Source organism: Carassius auratus, chromosome 50 (assembly GCF_003368295.1).
Source record: "Carassius auratus strain Wakin chromosome 50, ASM336829v1, whole genome shotgun sequence".
Lineage (NCBI taxonomy): Eukaryota > Metazoa > Chordata > Actinopteri > Cypriniformes > Cyprinidae > Carassius > Carassius auratus.
The window spans coordinates 5,447,807-5,470,096 of NC_039292.1; the positions used below are offsets into that span (position 1 = coordinate 5,447,807).

The following is a 22,290-nucleotide window of genomic DNA, read 5'->3' on the forward strand; positions in this document are numbered from 1 at the left end:
GCACAACTGGATTTCACTGACGCAAAAGGGTTCATTTTGATTTATTATCAGTATTATGAACTTTTTGAAATCTAAATCTTAGCGTGGGACTTCGTCTCTCTCTGAACGTCACTGAAAAGTGATGTACAGGCATCATGATCACGTATATTTGCCAAAATGGAAACCAAAAGATTTTCAATTGTATTAGTTGATAAATAAAGAATAGAAAAGTAATGTTTTTTACTTAAAAAAAAGTGATTTCATGGTGTGAATTTACGAAAGGGGTTACATTATGAAGCTTAATTGGAGCTTTAGCAGAGCATGTACTTTAATAATCCAAAAAAAGATGAAAATGTCAATGGTTGTATGATTTCCATGGAAAATCGCAGTAATTATGTGGCTATTCCGATCAGTTTAACCCTGGAGCCAGGCCTGAGTGTTGCCCACATTCATTTCCAGGAATGTGCCTTTCAAAAAACCAAGCCTCACCACAGGAAGCTCCGGTACTACAGATGTGTTCCCAGTTCCTGTGACTTAACTGATGGGAGGAACGGGAGGTAGTGGAGCAGTTTGAACCTCTGAATAAAGCTTGTGCAGAAAGGCAGATTGTAACAGGACTGATCGGTGACATGTATTTGAGATCCTTCATGAACCGTCTTCCTCCAATTCTTTATTCCTCTTTCTTTTTCTGTTCCTAAGAAAAAAAAGACAAGATTTTTATTAATTCTACACAACTAGAAAGCAGACAAAGCAAATATTTCAATCTTGCAACCAGGAAATGCATTCACTGAAACACATTTCAGCCAAGCAGTGCTGAGTAAGCTACTTTTAAAAGGTAATTAATTACTTATACTAATTACATCATCAATATTGTATTTAAATTACTTTGCTAATTACTCTGTCTGAAAAGTAAATAAGTTACTCATTAAGTTACTTAATTATTTAAATAGCTAATTAGGGTACATCTTAAAATCCCTATAAACCTTAATAGAAATGTTATTCTTTATTCTTTCAATTTGAGTCAAACAGAATAGTTTAGCCTTTTTGCTTTAAAATAACTGAAATAATAATAAAAAAAATTATTTAAAAAAAAAATGTAGCCGCCTTTGGTTAACAAATAGAAATACTCTGAATAATAACATAGCCTATCTGAATAACAAAAAAGCTAGAGAAAAGTTACATTTCAAAAATGATGAAAATTAGACGAATCTTGATATTCTTTTTTATTATAGAATTTTTTTTATAGATTATGGTGTTTGCGTGCAGGTGACTGCATATAATGCGCTCACTTTAGTTTCATATGGATTACATAATCAGAGAATATTCGTTTTTAAATTGTTCATTTAAAAGTAGACACAAGCTTTCATATTTCTCATGTCTCTGTCAAATATTCTTGAAGTGTAGAAAGTTGCTCACAGAGACCAAGACGGCAGAAAGTGCACCCTGTTTGTTTTGTTTATTTTGCAAAAGCACAATTTTTCGTTGTTATTGTCAGTGTACACAAATAAAAGTAAGCCCTTTTTAGATTTGATTGATTTCAGTCTTATCTGTATCTGAGTATTTAAGGTTTCTCTGTGAATCAGGAAAAACAGAAAGTGAATATGCTGGCGTGCAAAGGGTTAAATATACTGCATTCAATTTTATCTTTAGACAGTAAATTTAGATTTCAAATTCAATATTGATTTTAGAACTGTTGAAATGATTTACCATATGTAACGCAAGTACTTTAAAAGTAACTAATTAAATGAACTAAAAATGAGCAGTAATCCCTTACTTTACGTTTTCAGTGGATAAGTAATTTAATTACAGTAACGCATTACTTAGTAAATTATTAGATCATTTTAGATAATTACGGTTCTTCCAAAAACTGATCACTGGAAAGATCTTTGATGAATCAAATATGCCTCTATTAAAAAACTTTTTTTTATGTGCTTTATGTTATTAATGTTTTGGTCTGTGAGATTCCACCCACTGGCAGTTTAGAATAGTATTTATTTCAACAATATTTCACCCTAGGTTGCCGGTTGACAAAAAACACAGCAAAATGCAGCCATGAGAGCCAGCAAATGAACTGGGCCAGAGATCACAGATTCTACCCAACCTAAAAAGCCTCGGCATACATCTAAAATGATTTATGACCAGAGAAAAATTTTAATAGATAAATAAAAGGGATAGTTCACCAAAAAATTTAAAATTACCCTATGGTTTACTCACCCTAAAGTCATACTAGGTGAAAAAAAATGACTTTCTTCTTTCGGATGAATGCAATCTGAGTTATATTAAAAATGTGCTGCTTCGTCCAAGCTTTATAATGACAGAGAAAGGTGATCGAGATTTTGAAGCCCCAAAAAAGTGCACCCTTCCATTGTAAAAAAAAGTCCCACATGGGTCCAGAGGGTTAATAAAGGCCTTCTGAAGCAAATCAGTGCATTTCTTTAAGAAAAATATCCATATTTAAAACTTCATAAACCACAATCTCTAGCTTCTGCTTACTGTCATGTGCTTGTTCAGGAGTGAGTGTTGTTCCAGCGGATGATGTAGGACGCAGGTGTAGTAGCATAATCTCTGGTGAGCGAAAACCATTTTTTAATAAAAATATCAATATTTTTTACATTTAGTTTGAAACTCTAAAGCCGTGCCTTCCATTTATAGAGCAAATTTACCAGTTTTACTGTTTTGTTTACAGCTAAGGAAATAATAATATTACTAATATTACTGTCTCCTCTTGGCATCTATCGAAATCCTCTGACATTTTTCTGTACATATCCTCATTTTGCATTTCTAATTCATGACTTTTTTTGCCCTCCACTCTGCGCTTCTGTGTTCATCACTTCTCAACGTCCTACGTCACCCGCTTGACCCCAACTCTCTTGTGAATGGTTTCTAAAGTTTTAAATATGGACATTGTTCTTACACAAAAGCAGCGCTTCACTTCAAAAGGCCTTTATTAACACCCCAGAACCACGTGGAGTACTTTTTATGATGGATGGGTACACTTTGGGCTTTAAAATCTCAACAATCATTCACTGCCATTATAAATCTCGGAAGAGCCAGGACATTTTTTTATATAACTTCGATTGCATTCGTCTGAAAGAAAAAAGTTATATACAATTAGGATGGCTTTAATAAATCGTGAGGTAATTTTCATTTTTAGGTGAACTATATATCCATTTAATTCAATTACAGTGTAAGGCTTGTCTCCTTCCATTGCCAGTGTCCTCAATCTGGCAACCCATGTGAGTGTCGAGTCTGAAGAGGCGGCGGCTGGAGAAAAAATATTTATATATATCCAATATTTTGAATTTGGACCACCGTACCCATTTCAGCTGCTAGCTGTCAATATTACATACTGCACCTTCAAGGTTGTGCCTTCATTTCCTGTTGCGTTCACAGATGTTTATTTTTATTGAATAATGACTATTATATGGCTTACAAAGATCTTTTGACAATGACGTGCCCATGCAGATTAACATGCCCAAAAGTCATGTGTTTTTACGACTTACCTGGTATTGTGTTGTCCAAAACAAACCCAAAGAATCCACCAATGAACATGTGGGTGGTGAAGAGAATCATTATGAGCTGATCCAGCTCTTTTATGCCTGTTGACAGATACAAAACCATTCAGATCACAAAGAACCGGGTGGACAGTGACAGATGTCCAACACATGGATATACATGTAAGTAAACGTGTAGGCGTAAAAACTCTTGGTATACCATATCTTATTATTATGCCTTAATAGGGTGGATGTTCTAGGGCCAGTTAATGTCCATCTGACAAGACCTACACAGCAAGTGTTGGTCAGGAGTTCAATGTGTCAGTTTAAAACACTAATTCCCGAAAGCCTGTCAATAAACTGCTTAAAAGAGCCCCTGATAAAGCACTATTGGACTTTTGTGGATGCAAAAGCCCGCTTGTTTTAAGCAGTGTTAACAGAAAACTTGGGATGAAGATTAGGACAAAGTTCATCGAAAGGGTGCACTGGCCCGGATGTCAAAAGAGGTCCCTTGGTTTTTACATGAAAGGTTTGAGCAGAAGTTGAGGGAGGAGATTACAGCAGAGTCAAATGGAGACTTGTAAAGAGGATTGGCAGATAAGTCTCCCTAACCTCAGGAGCCCAGACAATGCTTTTTACCAATGTAGATAAGCTTGGAATGTGCCACTTGCACCGACTGACCTCCCACATTGCATAGCTCAAACAACTACTGTTACTTGTCCTATTCAGTTGCTGAAGCAACATTTGCATCTAATGCCCAGCAAAGGAGTTCAGACTGCAATTGGTCTTCTAATATATATACTTTGTTATTTTGTGTTCATTTTTTTTTTTTTTTTTAATGAAGAGATGTAGTTGCAGTTGACTATGAAATAAAGCAATAAGTCAAATGTACTTATTGTGTAACTTTATAAAATAAAATATAATATTGTGTAATAAATACATCATAAAAATAATATACATATTTATATGTACACACTATTTAATTATTCACTTAATAAAATCTTCAATTATATAAAAAAAAATGCAAAAATTAAGATGTATAATCTTATTTCTAAAATTATTATAAGTTTTATTTTACAAATATATATATATATATATATATGTATATATAGTCTCTGTCCTATGACATTTATTTCAAAGCAATCAAAATTTGATAAAAAACAACTAAGTTTTGTGTGAATGCCTAGAGTGTTTGTGCAAGATCTGGTTAACATCACAAGCAAACTCTTTGTCTTCTGTCCAGGTTTGGGTTCTTTTGATCTTTTTGGCCATAATACAAGATACCCATGTGTTCAAGGATCACTACCAGCAGTCTATCTGAAATAGCACTGACACTAAATGATCATAATATGAATTTTATAATGAGATATACCAGTTGTCTGTCGTTTTAACTATTGCTGTTACTGACTAACACCACTTCTTTATATACCCCAGTATGTATGCATTTTAATGTTATATTCACCTGTGTTGATCGTGCCTGGGTTCGAGTGAAACCAGGTTGGGAGCACAAGACCAGTGAAGGTTGAGAAGCCAAGAATCAAGAGATTCCTGGAAGAGTTCAAATCCACATACTGTAAGAAAAAAAACAGTAACATAAAATGAAATATGAATGACATGAAAACCTATTAGTATGTATTTATATCAAATAAGTCATCATGACATACAATTTTAAAATAATGAAATGGAAAAAATTAAATAAAAATATATATGACTCTCAGGTGTACCTGCAGACAGGAAATTCCCACTGCTGCTACCATCCCAAACATGACAAGAAACATTCCACCGATGACCGGGTCTGGAATAGTTATAAAGACTGCGCTGAATTTACCAAAGAGTCCCAAGATGATCATAAGAAGCCCAGCAGTCTGAAGTACCAATCTGCTGCCAACCTGGCACCATTAAAAGAAAAGTCATCCAAAACACCGTCATGAAACCCAAACCAAACAACCAAGGGAATGTTATCATTTTCATTCCCATGAAATTGAGACAGATTAAAATAAAAAGATTAAGATAATTTTTTTTAAATATAGCACTACCCTGAGAAAGCTGCATTACAGATGTTTAAACATTCCTCAAAAAATGACATTACCGTCATGTGCGCACCAATGACGGCTTGAAGCAGTTTGTTATAGATTAATCGCTCAATTGCCCTAAATAGGTAAGAGTTCAAAATTGCAGAGGATGCTCAGATCAGGATCTGGAGGATTTTTGAGAAGAGTGGGCACCTTCACTGCTCAGGACTCATGCACAGGAACGATCATAAAGGGTACAAACAGTCACTGAGAAGGCAAAGATCCCAAATAGCTTGAACTTCTGAATAGGATGACTTGCAATTTCTTATATATTATAACAAGTATATCCAAATTTATCCACGTACATAGCATAAAAGTGAACAAATAACTTGTTTTGTTATTGTACAACTGAACTGAATTTGAACAAGGTGTAGGTGGCAACGACAATAAAGATAGTTATAGGTATTATTACCAATAAACCGACAAATCCTACCCTTGTAATTCCCAGAGCGGCGATATTCTGACTGTAGGAGGTGGTGCCATTACCAGTACCCCATAGGGCAGCCAAGATGCAACCCACGCCTTCCACCGCAATGCCACGGTTAATAGCATGCCTAGGCGGTGGAGGTGCTCCAGAGAGACGAGCGCATGCATAATAGTCTCCAATGGACTCCATCGTTGAAGCCAATACTCCAGCCATCATGCCCAGCACAGACGACACACTCACAGTCGGTAAACCCCACTGTCCTAAAAAAGCCAGGGTTAAGAGATGAGCAAAGTTCATTTGCAATAGTAACATTCTCCTTAGTATACTTTATGATGGAAATAAAAATAATAAGTACCAAGACATGCTGAGACTAATACATTACATGTTAATGAGGTTACCAGGAAAATAATTTGTCAATGCACTTAAACTAAAGAAATCTTTGGAATGTTTTTTTTTTTTGTTTTTTTTTAATGTCATGGAAGCATGTTTACTTTGACTCCTATCCAAAATTGTACAAGATTTTAATCAAACAAATAACTAAAATACCAGATGTTAATCAGACTTTCTGAGTAATACGGAAGTTTGTTTCTCATGTCTGTGAATGGCAGTTAAATTGGTAATTAAGAGAAGCCAAATTAAATGAAAGTTCAGAGGGTTCATTTTAACAATGCAAAATAAGTAAAAAAGTATAATGGTTTCTTCAAAAATATCAAGAGGCACCAGTTTTCAATATTTATTATAATATTATTTTTTTTTAGTAGCAAATAAGCATTTTTTAATGATTTGTAAAGGATCATGTGACCCTGAAGACTGGATTAATGCTGAAAATTACATTTAAAAATGTATTAAAGGGTTAATTCAACCAAAAATAAAAACTAGCTTGTTTTTTACTCACCCTCAAAGCATCCTAGGTGTACATGACTTTCTTCTTTCAGACGAATCCAGTCGGAGTTACATTAAAAATTGTCCTGGCTATTCCAAGCTCTATCATTGCAGTTAGCGGGTGTTACAGTTGAACAGGACAAATTTTGATATTACTCAGACTGGATTCATCTGAAAGAAGAAAGTCATATACACCTAGTGTGGCTTGAGGGTAGGTAAAAACTCAGTCTAATTTTCATTTATGGGTGAACTAACCCTTTAAAGAGATAGTTCACCCCATGATTTACTCACCCTCAAGCCACACTTGGTGTATATGACTTTCCTCTTTTAGACGAATACAATGTGAGTCTTCCAAGCTTTATAATACTGTTGGGATTCAATAGTTCAAATAGAAGCCCAATAAAGTGCATCCATCCATCATAAAAAGTACTCAACAAAGCTCGGGGGGGTTAAGTGAATAAAGGCCTCATGAAGTGTATTGTTGTTTTTTTGTAAGAAAAATATCCATATTTAAAACTTTATGAACCATACATTTAAGAGAGATAGTGGTTCCGGCGGATGATGGAGGATGTAGGCGTAGCATAAGCTCCAGTGAGAAGTGATGAACACGGAAACGCAGAAGAAAGAGCAAAACAAAACACGAACCATGAATTAGAAGTGCAAAACTAGGATTTGCACAGAAAAATGTTCTGGAGGACTTAAATATAAGCCAAGAGGAGACTGGTTTCCTTAACTTTAAACAAAACTTGACAAGACTGGATGACTTGAGGGTGGGATAACTATCCCTTTAATACACTACAAACATACACTATACATAAAAAAGCTATCCAAAATAAAATATCTACACTATTCAGTATATTCAAAGATCAATGGCTTCAAAGGAAATCAGCTATCATTCAAAGTGGATGGCTGAGAGGATCATATAATGTAAAGTGTACACAGTAACATGAGGCTTCTTCATTCTCATATATCAGCCTGAAGCTCACAGATGTCTCAAGGGATTTAAATGGGTCAAGGAAAATGATGAACTGCACTGATGCAGTCAAACCTCTATTATCTATCTGAAGATTAAAATACCACATTCCCCAACATGGAAGCCTCCGGGTAGTACAACTTATGGGCTTTATCTAAAGAAGTCAAATGGCATGCTGTGCAAACTAATGCTGGAAACCTAAAGCTGTTTCAAATTCATATTTTTGCTAGCTCATTCATAGCAGAGGGCCATTGGGTCTTGAAAGCATTTCTTAACATAACAGAACCATTGAAATGAGATGAAACTGGGCAAAAAAGCTGAAACAGACATGAAGAATCGTAAGCCTGACTACCGCAAGTGTCTCAGACATTAAAACACCAAACCTTTATGGGTAAGAATTGAACCAAGCAAAGCAAACTATGTTTTCCTGTGAATGACAGTTGTTAAATCTTCTTCAGCATGAACTAGAAGAGCCCCATTCATGTCACTTTATCACCAATGCCCTTGGAGCAGACGTATCATTCATCTCTGGATTCTGAAAGAAACACTGCCATTCAAGATGGCTCATTCTTCTTTAAACAAATACGGCTTTTAAGAACAGATGGCAAACAGCGCTTGGTAAACAGCTTCGACAGTACTGTTGAAATAGTTAACGTTTATACTCAGCGACTATGAAAATCAGCATTCATGCGACATATATTATTCATAAATGCCAGATGAGTTCCAGGGAAACCATATATCTTTGCATCCAACTGTTCATTGTCTTTTTTTTTTTAATTCATGATAAGATTCATTTGATTGTTTCATCTGGAATTTCTACAGATAAGAGATAATAGATATGCATGTTTTTACAACTATAGGAATTTTTGGCCCAGTGGATTTTAGACCGTAATCTCTCTCTAAAAAAAAAAAAAATTAAATCTTGCAATTTGTTTTTGTCAGATATAACTCTGTGATAGAAACATTATACATTATTTTGGAAGAGGTCAGTGTTACGCTACACATTTACATTTTCAGACCATGTGGAGCAAATGAAAAAATGCAAAAATTAAACCAAACATTCATTTTTAAATTTTCTTTCAGCAACTTCCTAAATTAACAATTGCCATTTTCTTTGTTTTTTTTTTAATGTAAATTTGCTAAATTGTGACTTCAGAAATTATCATGTAAAAAAAAAAAAATCTTCTTTTTCTATTTTTAATTTTATTTTTTTATCATACAATTTGCGATGTGGGCTGTACCATTAGCATGGGGTGTGGCTGCAGACTGTTTCACAAATGCTTAACATGTCCTATAAAAACAGTGACAAGCAGGTGAGTCCAGAATTAGAATGCAACATGTTTAATTACAAGTTAAGCATTTTCCTCCCAAGGAAAACGTTTAACGTGGCTTAAAGCATGAAACATTTTTTAAATGACCAAAGTCAACAAACATTATTAATGTAAGCTAAAGCTTTATTCATAAACACCAGCCACTAAATTCTGTCTCCATATTTCTCAGGGTAATGTTTGAACTGTAAAGGCTACATTTGAAAAACATTATACAGTAATTTGCTATTTGTTATGATAAACAGAAAATTGTTTAGATTTTTATTCAAATTCTAATTTTTAAGTCACAATTTAGTAAACTGATAAAAAGAGAGAATAAAATAATTTAAAAAAAAAATTATGTTTGGTTTCGTTTTTGCATTTGCACCATATGGTCTGAAAACTGAATTGTGAAGCGTAACATGGACCAGAACATGTTTTCGTAAAATTCAGAATCCAGAGTTTTTTTTTTTTTTTTTTTATGAAAAAACCTTCATCTCAAACATGCTTTTCATTTTATAAATGTTAAAAGTAATTATTTTACATATTATTTCTCTCTCTCTCTCTCTCTCTCTCTTTTTTTAACTACAGGGTGGCAAAAAAAACAAAAAAAAAACATGTTAATTGCTATATAGTTTAAAGAGGTTCACCTGGATAAGGCACGTAGAACCATGAAGCACTTTTTACTGCATTAAGATTGATGTCTGTCCTGGCCATGTAGCCATACTCATCTGGAGATGAGGGCAGGGCATTGAAATATGTCAGCAGGAAGCACACCAGCCAGGCTCCGCACATCCCAAATAAAGCCTGTACATATAACACAACATACATTAACTTCTCTTATCTCTTTTTAATGATTAGACTTTAAAGGCTGGATTTATTGGCTTACTTTCATGCCAATCAATGTCAGTGGTTCAGATTAACAATGCTAGCAATTTTTTTGTTATTTGTAGCATGTAAAATGTGACAAGCAAAGCATTAGCCCTGGGGTATTTCTCGATTTTTGCCAACACTTCAAGCCAACAAGATTTGAAACTATTATTTTCAGTTTAACCCATCCTACAACTCTTTTGACAAGATCTTCACACACTGTATTTTAGACAAAAGTACTTCAGAACTCCCATTTGACTAGTTTACAGACCTAGGAAACCTTGCAAATGCATCATATGCATATCATCCTTTAGCATAATACTGTTAACTGTTCCGTATGTTGATTTCTATTGTTTACTAATCAGATTTCTATTGTTTTCTATCAGTTTTAGTGATCCTGGCAATTATATGAGATAATTGTAAAACATATAAACGTTTGAGACCTCACGCTGGGCATTTTTTTTACTTGGTAACTTGGAAATAAGTTTTTAAAACATTTATAATTACATCATAAAATGAATAAGACATTTTTGAATGAGAAAATTTCTGCACCATTTCTAAGTCACTGATTTTACTGAAGGACTCAAAAACATGCTGTCACTAAAATAAAATGAGGACATATATACAGGTGCATCTCAATAAATTAGAATGTCGTGGAAAAGTTAATTTCAGTAATTCAACTCAAAAACTTCTGTGAATTTACTGAATAAATTCAAGTCACACAGACTGAAGTAGTTTAAGTACTTGGTTCTTTAATTATGATGATTTTGGCTCACATTTAACAAAAAACCAATCAATTAACCATGTCAAACATTAGAATACTTTAGAAGTCTTTTTGGGTGAATTGTTGGCCTCCTGGAAAGTATGTTTATTTACTGTACATGTACTCCAGACTTGGTAGGGGCTCCTTTTGCTTTAATTACTGCCTCAATTCGGCATGACATGGAGGTGATCAGTTTTTGACACTGCTGAGATGGTATGGAAGCCCAGGTTTCTTTGACAGTGGCCTTCAGCACATCTGCATTATTTGGTCTCTTGTTTCTCATCTTCCTCTTGATAATAACCCATATATTCTCTATGGGGTTCAGGTCTGGTGAGTTTATGTATAGTTTAGGTCATGGTCATTTAACCAACTTTGGGTGCTTTTGGCAGTGTGGGCAGGTGCCAAATCCTGATGGAAAATAAAATCAGCATCCTCAAAAAATGGGTAAATGGGAGCAGTGACTTTGGTTTTCAAAAAACACAATGGACCAACACTAGCAGATGACATTGCACCCCAAATCATCACAGACTGTGGAAACTTAACAATGGACTTCAAGCAACTTGGGCTATGAGCTTCTACACCCTTGCTCTAGACTCTAGGACCTTGGTTTCCAAATGAAATACAAAATGTGCTCTCAAGAGGACTTTGGACCACTGGACAGCCATCCAGTTCTTCTTCTCCTTTACCCAGGTAAGGCGCTTCTGATGGTCTATGGTTCATGAGATGCTTAACAAGAGGAATACGACAACTGTAGCCAAATTCCTTGACACGTCTGTATGCCTTGACCCCAGCTTTAGTCCATTCCTTGTTAAGTTCACTCAAATTCTTGAATCGATTTTGCTTGAAAATCCTCATAAGGCTGCAGTTCTCTCAGTTGGTTGTGCATCTTTTTCCTTCCTCTCAACTTTCTGTTAACATGCTTGGATACAGCACTCTGTGAACAGCCAGTTTCTTTGACAATGAATGTTTGTGGCTTACCCTCCTTGTGAAGAAGGTCAATGATTGTCTTCTGGACAACTGTCAGATCAGCAGTCTTCCCCATGATTGTGTAGCCTAATGAACCAAACTGAGAGACCATTTTGAAGGCTCATGAAACCTTTTCAGGTGTTTTAACTTGATTAGCTGATTGGCATGTCAAAATATTCAAAATTTTTGAGTGAATTGGTGGGTTTTTGTTAAATGTGAGCCAAAAGCAATACAATTAAAAGAATCAAAGACTTAAACTACTTCAGTCTGTGTGCACTGAGTTTATTTAATACAGGAGTTTCACAATTTGAGTTGAATTACTGAAATAAATGAATTTTCCACAACATTCTAATTTATCGAGATGGACCTGTAATAGTAGGAAATGTACAAGGTAAATTTTACACTTAAATTGTTATGCTATTATATAATTTGTAATGACAATTTTAAAAGCAACATTAAAGTATTTTCTCTAGTTGCCCCAGACCTTCAGTTGCCACAGTAGATATACACTGAACAAAATTATAAACAACACTTTTTTTGTTTTTGTCCCCAAGAGTGACCTTTTATTGTGGCCAGCCTAAGGCACACCTGTGCAATAATCATGCTGTCTAATCAGCATCTTGATATGCCACACCTGTGAGGTGGATGGATTATCTCGGCAAAGGAGAAGTGCTCACTAGCACAGATTTAGACAGATTTGTGAACAACATTTGAGAGAAATAGGCCTTTTGTGGAAATAGAAAAAGGCTTAGATCTTTGAGTTCAGCTCATGAAAAATTGGGGCAAAAACAAAAGTGTTGGGTTTATAATTTTGTTCAGTATACCTATGCAATTAAATTATACAGACATTATTACGATTTAATATACTCACAGAAAAGAGTTTGAAGAGAGGGTACTGGAATACTTTCCACTTCTTGTCCTTATAAGCAATGAGAGGAAGGTTTACTTTGCTCAAATACTGGGAGAAGAGAAGGATCAGGCAAACGGTTCTGTAGAACAAACACATCATTACAGATTTACATGAATTATACTTCATTTGCATTATCATTCATGTTAATAAACTCACCAAGAAGCAATACTATGGGAAGAAAAAATAGCAACATCCCATATAAAAAATAAAAAAACACAACTTGACAATAAAAAAGTATATATGTGCTAAAAAGTAAAAGATGAATTAGACACAAACACACTTTTAAAATAACCTAAAAATGTGTAAAATTTAAATTATAATTCTGATCACAGTTTAATATTTAAATCTATTTCTTTATCTGTTTTGTAGACTTAAAGAAAAGTCTAATTATTTTCAAGCATCGGCCACATTAAAACCCTGGTTGAAATGCAATCTTAAATGTTAAATGTAATCTTACCTTCCAGAACAAAATGTAAATAACCTACAAACTGTTTGTAACGAAGGCACAGTTTAAAACTGCATATAATTTGATTGAATTTTTCAGATTCATTTAAGCAACACAGAGTTCTACACTGTATATGCTGTAGTAGAGGTTTAAGATTAGTGAGGATCAGATTAAGCACTGGACTAGAGGAATAGGATTATGATTAAGGATTGGTTTTAATGTGATATTTCAATTAATATCCTCATTTTCACAGCATCTGCTTTTATAATTATATATCAATGCACTTCAAATAAAAGTATATTAGCAAAATAAAAACATGCAAACTCACACTCTCTCTCTCTCTCTCTCTATTTTCTTTCTTTTTTTCATTATAGCATCTCTTCTCCTGTACACTAATTAAATGCTGATAGAAGCCACAATCTGAATCTAACATACAGGGCTTATGTGCCTTAAACCTTTGTTTACTCAGAGACACCTGGACAGGGAGGGTCTGAGGGGCGAGATGCTCAAACCTTACTAACATTAATGTATTCTCTTAGGAGTGCTTGAGGATGAGTATGTATTATCATGTAAATGAAAACAGTAAAGAGGGTTGATCTGTACAGATAAACACTCAACCCTGAAGGACGTTTTGTTTTTAAAGGGGCCCTGCGTTAGTCTACAGAAGCCCTACAGCATCAGAAATACAAATCACTGTATTGACTCAGCTCGCAAAGTTACCCATAGTTCCACAGTAACTCACAAAGCAGCAATTCCCCAGTGGGCTCCTGACTTCTGCCCGGCCTGGATGAAGAGCGACAGTCCTATAAGGCTGATGGTGGGAGCAATGGCCAGCGGCCCGATGAACCTCAACACTAGCCCCACGAGACCTGACAGGCCCAGAACAAGCTGAAGCATTGAGGCCATTAGAATGGCACCCTGGATCTACGAAAAGAGAAGAAGAGTTGTTTATTCATTAAGCAATTTCATTGGTCTTGCCATGTTTTAAACAATAATTTTCTATTCTGAAACAACAGGTCAGGTTTTTAATTCGTTAAAGGTTAAATTGCGCAGGCTGACATTTTTTTTTTATCAGAATTTTTTCAGAACAATTATTATATCTAAATTATATGATAAAAATAATAACTTTTAATGTAAATACAGAAAAGTCTCCTGATACGGAGAACGGCAAAAAAACAGGACTCAAAATGAACCTTAAAGCTCAAAATCCCCTTGAGTGCAAATATTTGGTTAAGAAGATATTAAATATTATAGTTTTCCCTCTCATTCAAGACAAGAGTGTCTCTTCAAAACCTGAGATTAAAAAGCTAAATTTAATACAGTAATAAGAAAAGAGATCTAATCTTACATTAGACACTTATTATTTAAAATGAGCAGACAACTTTTAGTTGAACATAATCTCATTAGTATTAGTAGCATTCTAACATACATTTTTGTACATTACTGAAATGTATTGGCATCTTCTAAAACAAACCTTTCTAAATATGAACTTCTTTAAAGACATGCAAAGGTTTATGAATGCTTTTTATGAATTTTATTGTATTTACTGTAGATTAATTCAATATGTTTAAAGACGCCACAATTTTTCACTCTACTGTGTACACAAAACAAAACAGTGTTTCTCTTGTATTTCATTCTTGTGAGCTCCACAAGAATTTGCAATTGAAAAGGTCTTTAAAACATTTCTTTATTGCAAACATTAGACCATGACGCTAGCAACACCAAAATCCTAGGTTTGATTTCCAGGGAATGCATAAATTGATGAAATGCATATCTTGACAGTTGGTTTGAATAAAAGCGTCCACCAATGCATTAATGTAAAAGTTCAATGTGAGTATCGTTGAGGATTGCACTTGCTCACAAAGCTTCCAGCAATTTCATTTCACAGAAGTGAAATTAATTTACAGAAATGTATGTTTGCACTTTCCATTTGCATACGAATGAGGCCACCCTGTGTAATTTGAGCACAAAGTGGATCATTATCGTCCGTCGGTTGCTGGTGACTCACATTTCCTTCTGACACATGACTCACAGCACAGAACAGCCACGCTTGTTTCAAACTCCAGCACAAACACTGCAATTATTTTGATCAGCTTTGAAATTACATTTCCTACAGTACCTCACGCATGCGGACTTTCCACACCTCATCATCATCCGCTAGGAGCGCTGCAGAATTTGTGGCATTAGGGTGAGGGGTGGCACCTGTGTCTGGGCATCTCCACTTGGGAAGGGCGAGGATAGCTAGAGTCGGAGTGATGAAGGTAAACGTCCCTCCTTGGAGGATCGGCAACCTGAGAATACATAAAGGATATTTATTTTGCATCAAGACTATTTTATGTATTATCATAGAAGCATTGGCAGTAGTCATAGAAAACAATATAATAATCCTTTCATTAAAGATCTCATAAAGGCAAATGTTTTGGCTGAAGAAGACCAGAGCCAGAATGATTTCAAGATAATAATATTCAGTCATTATTTACCCACTCTCATGTCGTTTTAAAACGGTATGACCTGTCTTCTTTAGAGATGCTTTATAGATAGATCAAATTTGTTTCGTAACCGATGTAACATTGACACTACAAGTGACCATTTGCATCGAGTTTGATTGACAGGCAGTCAGACCAATCATAATGTAGAATCTACCATTTAGTCCGACAAACAAACCAGTTTTGGTTCATGTGGCGCTTGAACTGATGCTCTACAGTGATCTGTCACGACACATTAAATAGCCACAAAGCTTGATTTATTTATTGTTTTAATTTCCTACAAAATTACAACATTTAAGAGCTGAGACTTAGTTTCATACCAAAAGTAACCTGCTCTGTCTTGTCTGTCGGCATGTTGATAGTGTCCTCTTTGCTCTGCAATGAATTTTTCACTTCGTGAGAACTTGATGTGTGGCGTGAGAGCACCATGGCCTGTCGGACATAGCTACAGTAACTAAGGGGGACGTCTCTTTGCGAAAGTTCAATTTGACTGACTTGACATGAATAATAAAAAAAAAAATCTGTAGAGCTGAAATTTAGATGTTACATTTATGCGTTTGGCAGACACTTTAATCTACAGAGACTTGCATTGCATTCACATATATCTTACACATTTCTTTTTCTTGGAATCGTACCAATGACCTTGGCATTGCTAGAGCCTTGCTTGACTGTTTGAGTAACAGGAAAGACATACTAAAATTGAAGTTGAAATGGTACACCACTGATGTTTTCCTGTTTATTTCTGTGAAGATGCTATGAAGCAATTTGTATCGCATAAAGCGCTATCTATATAAAATAAACGTGATTTCTCCATAAAATGAAAGTCATCAGAGCTCGATGTTTAATGTTTGTGAAACCAGTCTAGACTTTCTTCAAGATTTAATTTTTAGGTTGTGTATTAATAAAATCATATCAAGTCACTTTTATTTCTATAGAGCTTTATAGAATACAGCAGATTCATAGCGATAAACTGAAAAATAGTGTTTATATAAACAGTAATTCACACTTTGAGCAATGTTTATCCCAGTACCTGGTCCCGAGGGTGGTCTGTAGCAAAGTGCACATGCCCGAGACAAAGAAGATGGTGGAGATGAGCTGACTTTTGGCAACGTTGTTCTCTTTGATGCACAACGGCTCGGCGAGAATGAGAGGAATTGCCAGGATGCCACCAAACGCCAGTATGTAATGCTGTGTGATGCAAGAAACAGGAATGAATAGCTAGCACGATGACACCGGGCTTAGGCTCATCCCAAACAACCCGTTATAAGGGGCGAGACACAGGGGAAGACAGATGATCACAAAAAATGTTGCAAATCTTAAATGTGGCCTGACTGAGTCAGCGAGACGTGCAAAAAATAGAAGACAGATGTTGGCCTATCTGTTGTGAATTGATAGCCCTTTTTACTCTCAGCAGTAAGCTTCATAAATTTGTCGGGCCCAGAAAAAGTTAAACTTGGCTGAACGCTCAGCATCTTTGACAGGCGATTACTGTGCGGATACAGATATGATGCACAGGAGAGAATTTACACAGCAGTAGAAACAGGGAATTAAATTCATTTGTCCACACTTAAATTCCTGTTGTTTTATTGTTTTTCAGCAGTTCTGGTTTATGCCTTCACAGCTTCCTTTCCCCAGACGTCAAGTAGAGCGGGCAAAACAGTTTGGAATTGAACTTCGTTTTATGACGCTACAGGGATTGTATTAGTGTGAAAACACTGGTAATGAAAGCAGAAACGGGTCTGGGGCTCTAAGGGAGTCTGCGCTGACATGAAATACCAGGTCTCTCCCTGCTTTTTTTCTCCAGTCTGTGACACCGGTAAGATGAAAACCAGCGGGCTGGAGGAGTGAGGCTTCTTCTTTGTCCTCCTCTTTGCACTTGGCACATCATCTTACCTCACATGTCGACGCAAGTCCCTTGTGTACCTTCCTGGCCTTTCTCTCCCCCCACCCACTTGTCTTTGATCTCCATGTGTCATGTGGACGAATAAGTGGAACACCCATTGTTCCCTTCACCTTAAACATCAGATGCATATGATAAGGAATAACACAGTCTAGAGTGGAGTGAAGCAGAATTCATTCGTTTTAATGAGAAATTGAGGTTTTGAGCGAAAGAGACCAGTGGCGATGCAACAAAGTTGTAAAATGGAAACTGTAAAGGCCAAGAACTTTTACTATAACCAAAACGTTTTAAAAATCACTGTAGCTCTAACGGAATGGTCACATTTGCTGGGTGATTTTACGGGTGAAATCCAGTCATTTCAATAAGAAGTGGGAGTTTCGGAAAACATTTTCAAGTTGGACACATGAGTTTGCTACGTTGGCCAAGAGAAAACTGCTTGGTTTGAAAGGGACTTCTGTGTAAGCTGGACTTCACATATGACTTCACTATTGACAATAGACAGTGGATCATTTTTGGCTGCAAAAACTCCCAAATATTTTAGACTTAACTTAAGACAATTGTGGAGACAATGGTACAAATATAATAGCACAGAGGAAAGATAACACTGGAATGCCTTTCAGAGCTACATATCCTCACTTGGTAAACCTTAAAGCTGCAGTGTGCTCTTGGAATAAACATTACAGTAGTGCAAATTAACACTAATTTATTACACTAATTTATTGTTCTTGGTGTGAATGGACCTTAAAGGCATAGTTCACCTAAAAATGAAAGCTTATAAATTGGAATCATTCATAAAATTAATGATAATACCCATTCCGGAATATCTACTAGAAAGCAACAGTTTGAATAATCCCATTTTTAGCAGCTAAGCACTGGAATCAAATTAGGCGACTTGCGGACTTGCAGTGTAAATGCGTCTTAGGTTCGTATTTAGTTTTATTTTGAAATGAAGACAAAAAGCAACTGAAATAAGGGTCAGTGAAATAAGCCTCATTGTACGTAAACAATAAATAGGTGACTAGCGCAGCATTGCTGCCTCTCTATACCCAAAAAAGATTGGCTATGTATAAAATGAGTGGATCGGTGAGATGTGACCAAGTGTCAGGGCAGTATTTCTACTTTTGAAGATAAAAACCTTATCATTAGTCACCCTGATCTTGCCCTTCAAGGCAACTCTCCCACCCAGATGATCACACACACCCTTTTTCTTGGCATGCACTGAGAACTCTGGCCTCAAGCTGTCAGTTTAACCCTGAAAGGCCATTAAAGGTTCCCTGTGTCAGAGATTTAAATCAGGAGAGACCTGTCCACTTATGAGATGTGTGCTTTAAGACGCTTCACGCGTGTGGCAGGGGTTAAGCCGCATTTGTCGAATGTTGTCTCTCACCTGGAAACCCAGAAGAATGCAGAGGTACCAGGGTGGGCGATCGTTGATGGAGTAGATAAGGTTGCCTTCAGGCCTCGAGTCCAGACCCTCTTCCACACTGTCGGCATGGGGGTCAGCAATGATGGTCTTCTCAGGGTCATGGCTGCCATCTGAAATCTGAGGGGAGTGGAGATTATTCCAACATGTTCTATGAGACTCAGGACTGAGGTTAATTGGGAGAGCAAAGGACAGTGACCACTTAATCCTTCCGAGAAACCAGATACGGAGACCTGCAATGTCTAATCATTATAGATTAGCGTGTAATTTAACTGGTTTTATTACACTAATATGGATAAATGACCCTTAAATAAATTAATTTATACAAACAAAACACATTTTTATGGATTATGATGTAGAAATAACTCTTTAAGAGAACAACTGGAGGTTAACCTACTACTTTAATAAGCATAAATACATTTTGGATAAAACTTTTATTTTCTTGTTTAACTTACTGTAATTTATTTTATTTAATACAATTAAATATATTTTCAGCATTGAAAGACATAAATATAATTCTAATTAACATGTCAAATGACTTTGTTTTAATGCATTACATGGACAAGCGCATATGTAAGCATGCACAGTTTTAAAGGAACTGCTCTTTGCATGAGCTACATGTCCTCACTTCAAATTCAAAACATAATTTCTTGAAAATTAAGCCCTAAGGATTCATTCATGTGTGAACAAACAAGCCACTATGGTGAAGTGAGATTGATGATGTCTCAGTTCACCAAAAATTAAACTTCTGTCATCATTCACTCACCTTTGTGTCATTCAAAACCAGTATGACGTTCTTTCTTCTGTGGAACACAAAAGATGATTTTGGCAGAATGACAGTGTCAGTCACCATTTCTGTTATTGAATGGAGGTGAGGGGGTGAAGGGCATGCAACAACAGTCAATGGTGACTGAGGCTGTTTGAATAACATCACCTTTTTTTCTGGTTTCCACGGAAGACATATGGATTTAAAACAGCATCAGTTTGAGTAAATGATGACAGACGAATTTCCAGCTTTTACACAGACATAGGATAGATAGATAAGAAAGAAAGAAAGAACTTAATTAATGTCCCAAACATGTCCAAATTATTTTACAGCAGCGTTTCATCATGTAGTTTGGCAAACACACCGTACTATCTAGCTGTCTTGAGATGCGTCCAACTGATATGGAAATGTGTGGATGCAGTGTTTTCGAAGTTATTTGAATGTCGAGACGTGTGATTTATGACTAAGGAATTTACGACTGCACTCAAATCCACATACCACCTTCTTTCTGGTTGAGGTCCAGGGGGTGAATCTGGCATTAATGCTACTGAACACATTAAATGAATTAGGCCTACACCGTGTTTACCTGAGCAATGCCGCCTCGGGCACTCGACGCACTGGGCTTTTCTGAACGGTTTGTACTGCCACCTAACGTTACTGTGTCATAACCGATATCGTGTGGCTGTTGAAAAGGCTTTAAGCCCCTCCATTCTGTTTTCCCCAAAAACATCATCTTCGTGTAAGTGTGGCATTTAAATCCACTCAGCTGCTGTTGTATATGTAAACACAGTCATGCTGCAGGATCAAGCTATGTTAAGTTGTGCCAGTCAAGCAGTCAAAGACATAAAAACCGCCATTAAGGATATAAATACACGGTTGTAAATGTTGTTAAAAGATTTGTATACAGAGTAAACAAATTCTGCAAATGTCTGTGGTTTATATAGCGGCTACCGCCTCCTAGTGGTAGTTGCGTTCACATTTTAGGCATCGGTTCTATCTGACTCACCTTGGCATGGACACTTCTACTGGCTTAGCCTAGAAGTTTAAGTATTATTCTCAGTAAAATAATAAAAGCTGGTTGAGGGAGCAGGGTTTGTTGTTTTTGGATTATGGTGGCTATTTTTTGAAAATAGGATGAAGTGAGTAAACAGCATGTTTATCTGAGATTACAAGACGGTGTCCCATTGTTTCCCCTGCAGCCATTTGACCTTTATAAATCAGATTTCAGTCCCTCATTAAATTACTCTGGTCTTTACCAGCCTTTTCCTCCACAGCATATGAAACAAAATGACAGGCAGGAGCTTATTCATCTGTTATTTTTTAAGATGTTATAAATTAACTTAATAATTAAAAAAAATTATCAGAGAATAAATAAATGTATGTCTTAATTACATTTTTTAATTCTCAGAAAATATATCCTTAATTATTATGTTTTTTTCACACTTGTGGATGGATTTTATTTATAAAATTTACAATTTGCATGGGTTTTTACTTTAAAATATGATTTTATTTCAATAAGTGCCCAATTTTAAGTAATAAAAAACATTTTAAGGATTTTTTGAAAACAAACTTTCCATTTTTTTTTCATAATCTCATTCTATCAATATTTTTTATTTGTAAAATGAATTGTGATTCATCCTTAAAAAATATTTTATTTCAAAAGATACAATATTCAATAAGAATCTTCTGATTTTGTGGTTATGTGTGTTTAGAAACTGGCATTATAAAGCATATTAATAATACATCATGTGGTAGCAACAGGAATTTCAGTAAAACATCAGCTATTACCTCAACAAGCCCAGCATTCACATGGGGCCTTTCAAGACCTTGTCTTATTAACTTCTCAGATTACTCACATAATTCCATAATGGCAAGATGGTTATGATGATTTGAAACTGATCCTCAGAAGTTTGGAATCCAGGTTGAACCTCAACAGTTAAGTAAAATGTTGACTTTGTTTTTTAATAAGCATGACCACTGAAATTTATTAACCACGGTTAACTCATAATCCACCGGAAAACAATGTACACTAGTGTTGTTTCACATTCAGAAAACACGTATTCACTAACTAGTGACAAAAACTGACAAAACAAGCCCCAAAGGAACAATTCCAGGGCTTTCCATAAAAACACATGTGATGAAGAAAAACAAACAGCAATTGATAAGACTGTTTTTGTTTTCCTCAGGATCAAGCTATTAAGAATAATTTGTTTGGCACTTACTTGGAAAGCCGAGTCTGTGACGCCCTGGTTTCTTAACACAATGTCAAGCTTTTGGTCCTGTTGAGTGGGGTTCATAGCTGACCTGTAGGTTTGTGCAGTTAGGGAGCGGGCACACTTCAGGAGTTGAGAGTGAGAGACACTGGCCTGTGCAGTCGGCTGGTCGTCAAGGAAACCGGAGCTGTGCGTTACATGTGCCTTGGACTCAGCATTTGTGTAATCGGCAGCTTGACTGAGGGTTTTGGAGTCATGTGCCTGCCTGAGGACCGCCACTGCGGACACTGATAGGGCCGCAGGGCCACAGTGTTTGTGTTGATTTCAGGCTTATTAAAGCAACCCTGACTGAGCATGACGAGGACCAGTGGAACAAGAAACATGACAGTACAAATCATAAATCTATATATGCTC

The 22,290-nt window shown here is 35.9% G+C and overlaps 1 protein-coding gene across 2 annotated transcripts; it reads right to left on the bottom strand.

Moving 5' to 3' along the window:
• Positions 1 to 289: 289 nt before the first annotated feature.
• si:dkey-106n21.1 (solute carrier family 23 member 2) lies at positions 290 to 22,160 on the bottom strand. 2 transcript variants are annotated; one of them, XM_026238758.1, is made up of 12 exons: positions 21,886 to 22,160; positions 18,862 to 19,017; positions 16,605 to 16,762; positions 15,208 to 15,379; positions 13,831 to 14,012; positions 12,605 to 12,722; positions 9,785 to 9,941; positions 5,979 to 6,232; positions 5,198 to 5,362; positions 4,936 to 5,044; positions 3,483 to 3,578; positions 290 to 673 (listed from the first exon to the last, which is right to left on the bottom strand). In XM_026238758.1, exons 1-12 carry the CDS (start codon positions 21,958 to 21,960, stop codon positions 486 to 488), a joined length of 1,830 nt encoding a protein of 609 aa, XP_026094543.1. In that variant the 5' UTR covers positions 21,961 to 22,160; the 3' UTR covers positions 290 to 485. The 2 variants fall into 2 exon arrangements, with proteins under 2 accessions (XP_026094543.1, XP_026094542.1); XM_026238757.1 differs by lacking the exon at positions 21,886 to 22,160 and adding an exon at positions 20,250 to 20,556.
• Positions 22,161 to 22,290: the final 130 nt, after the last annotated feature.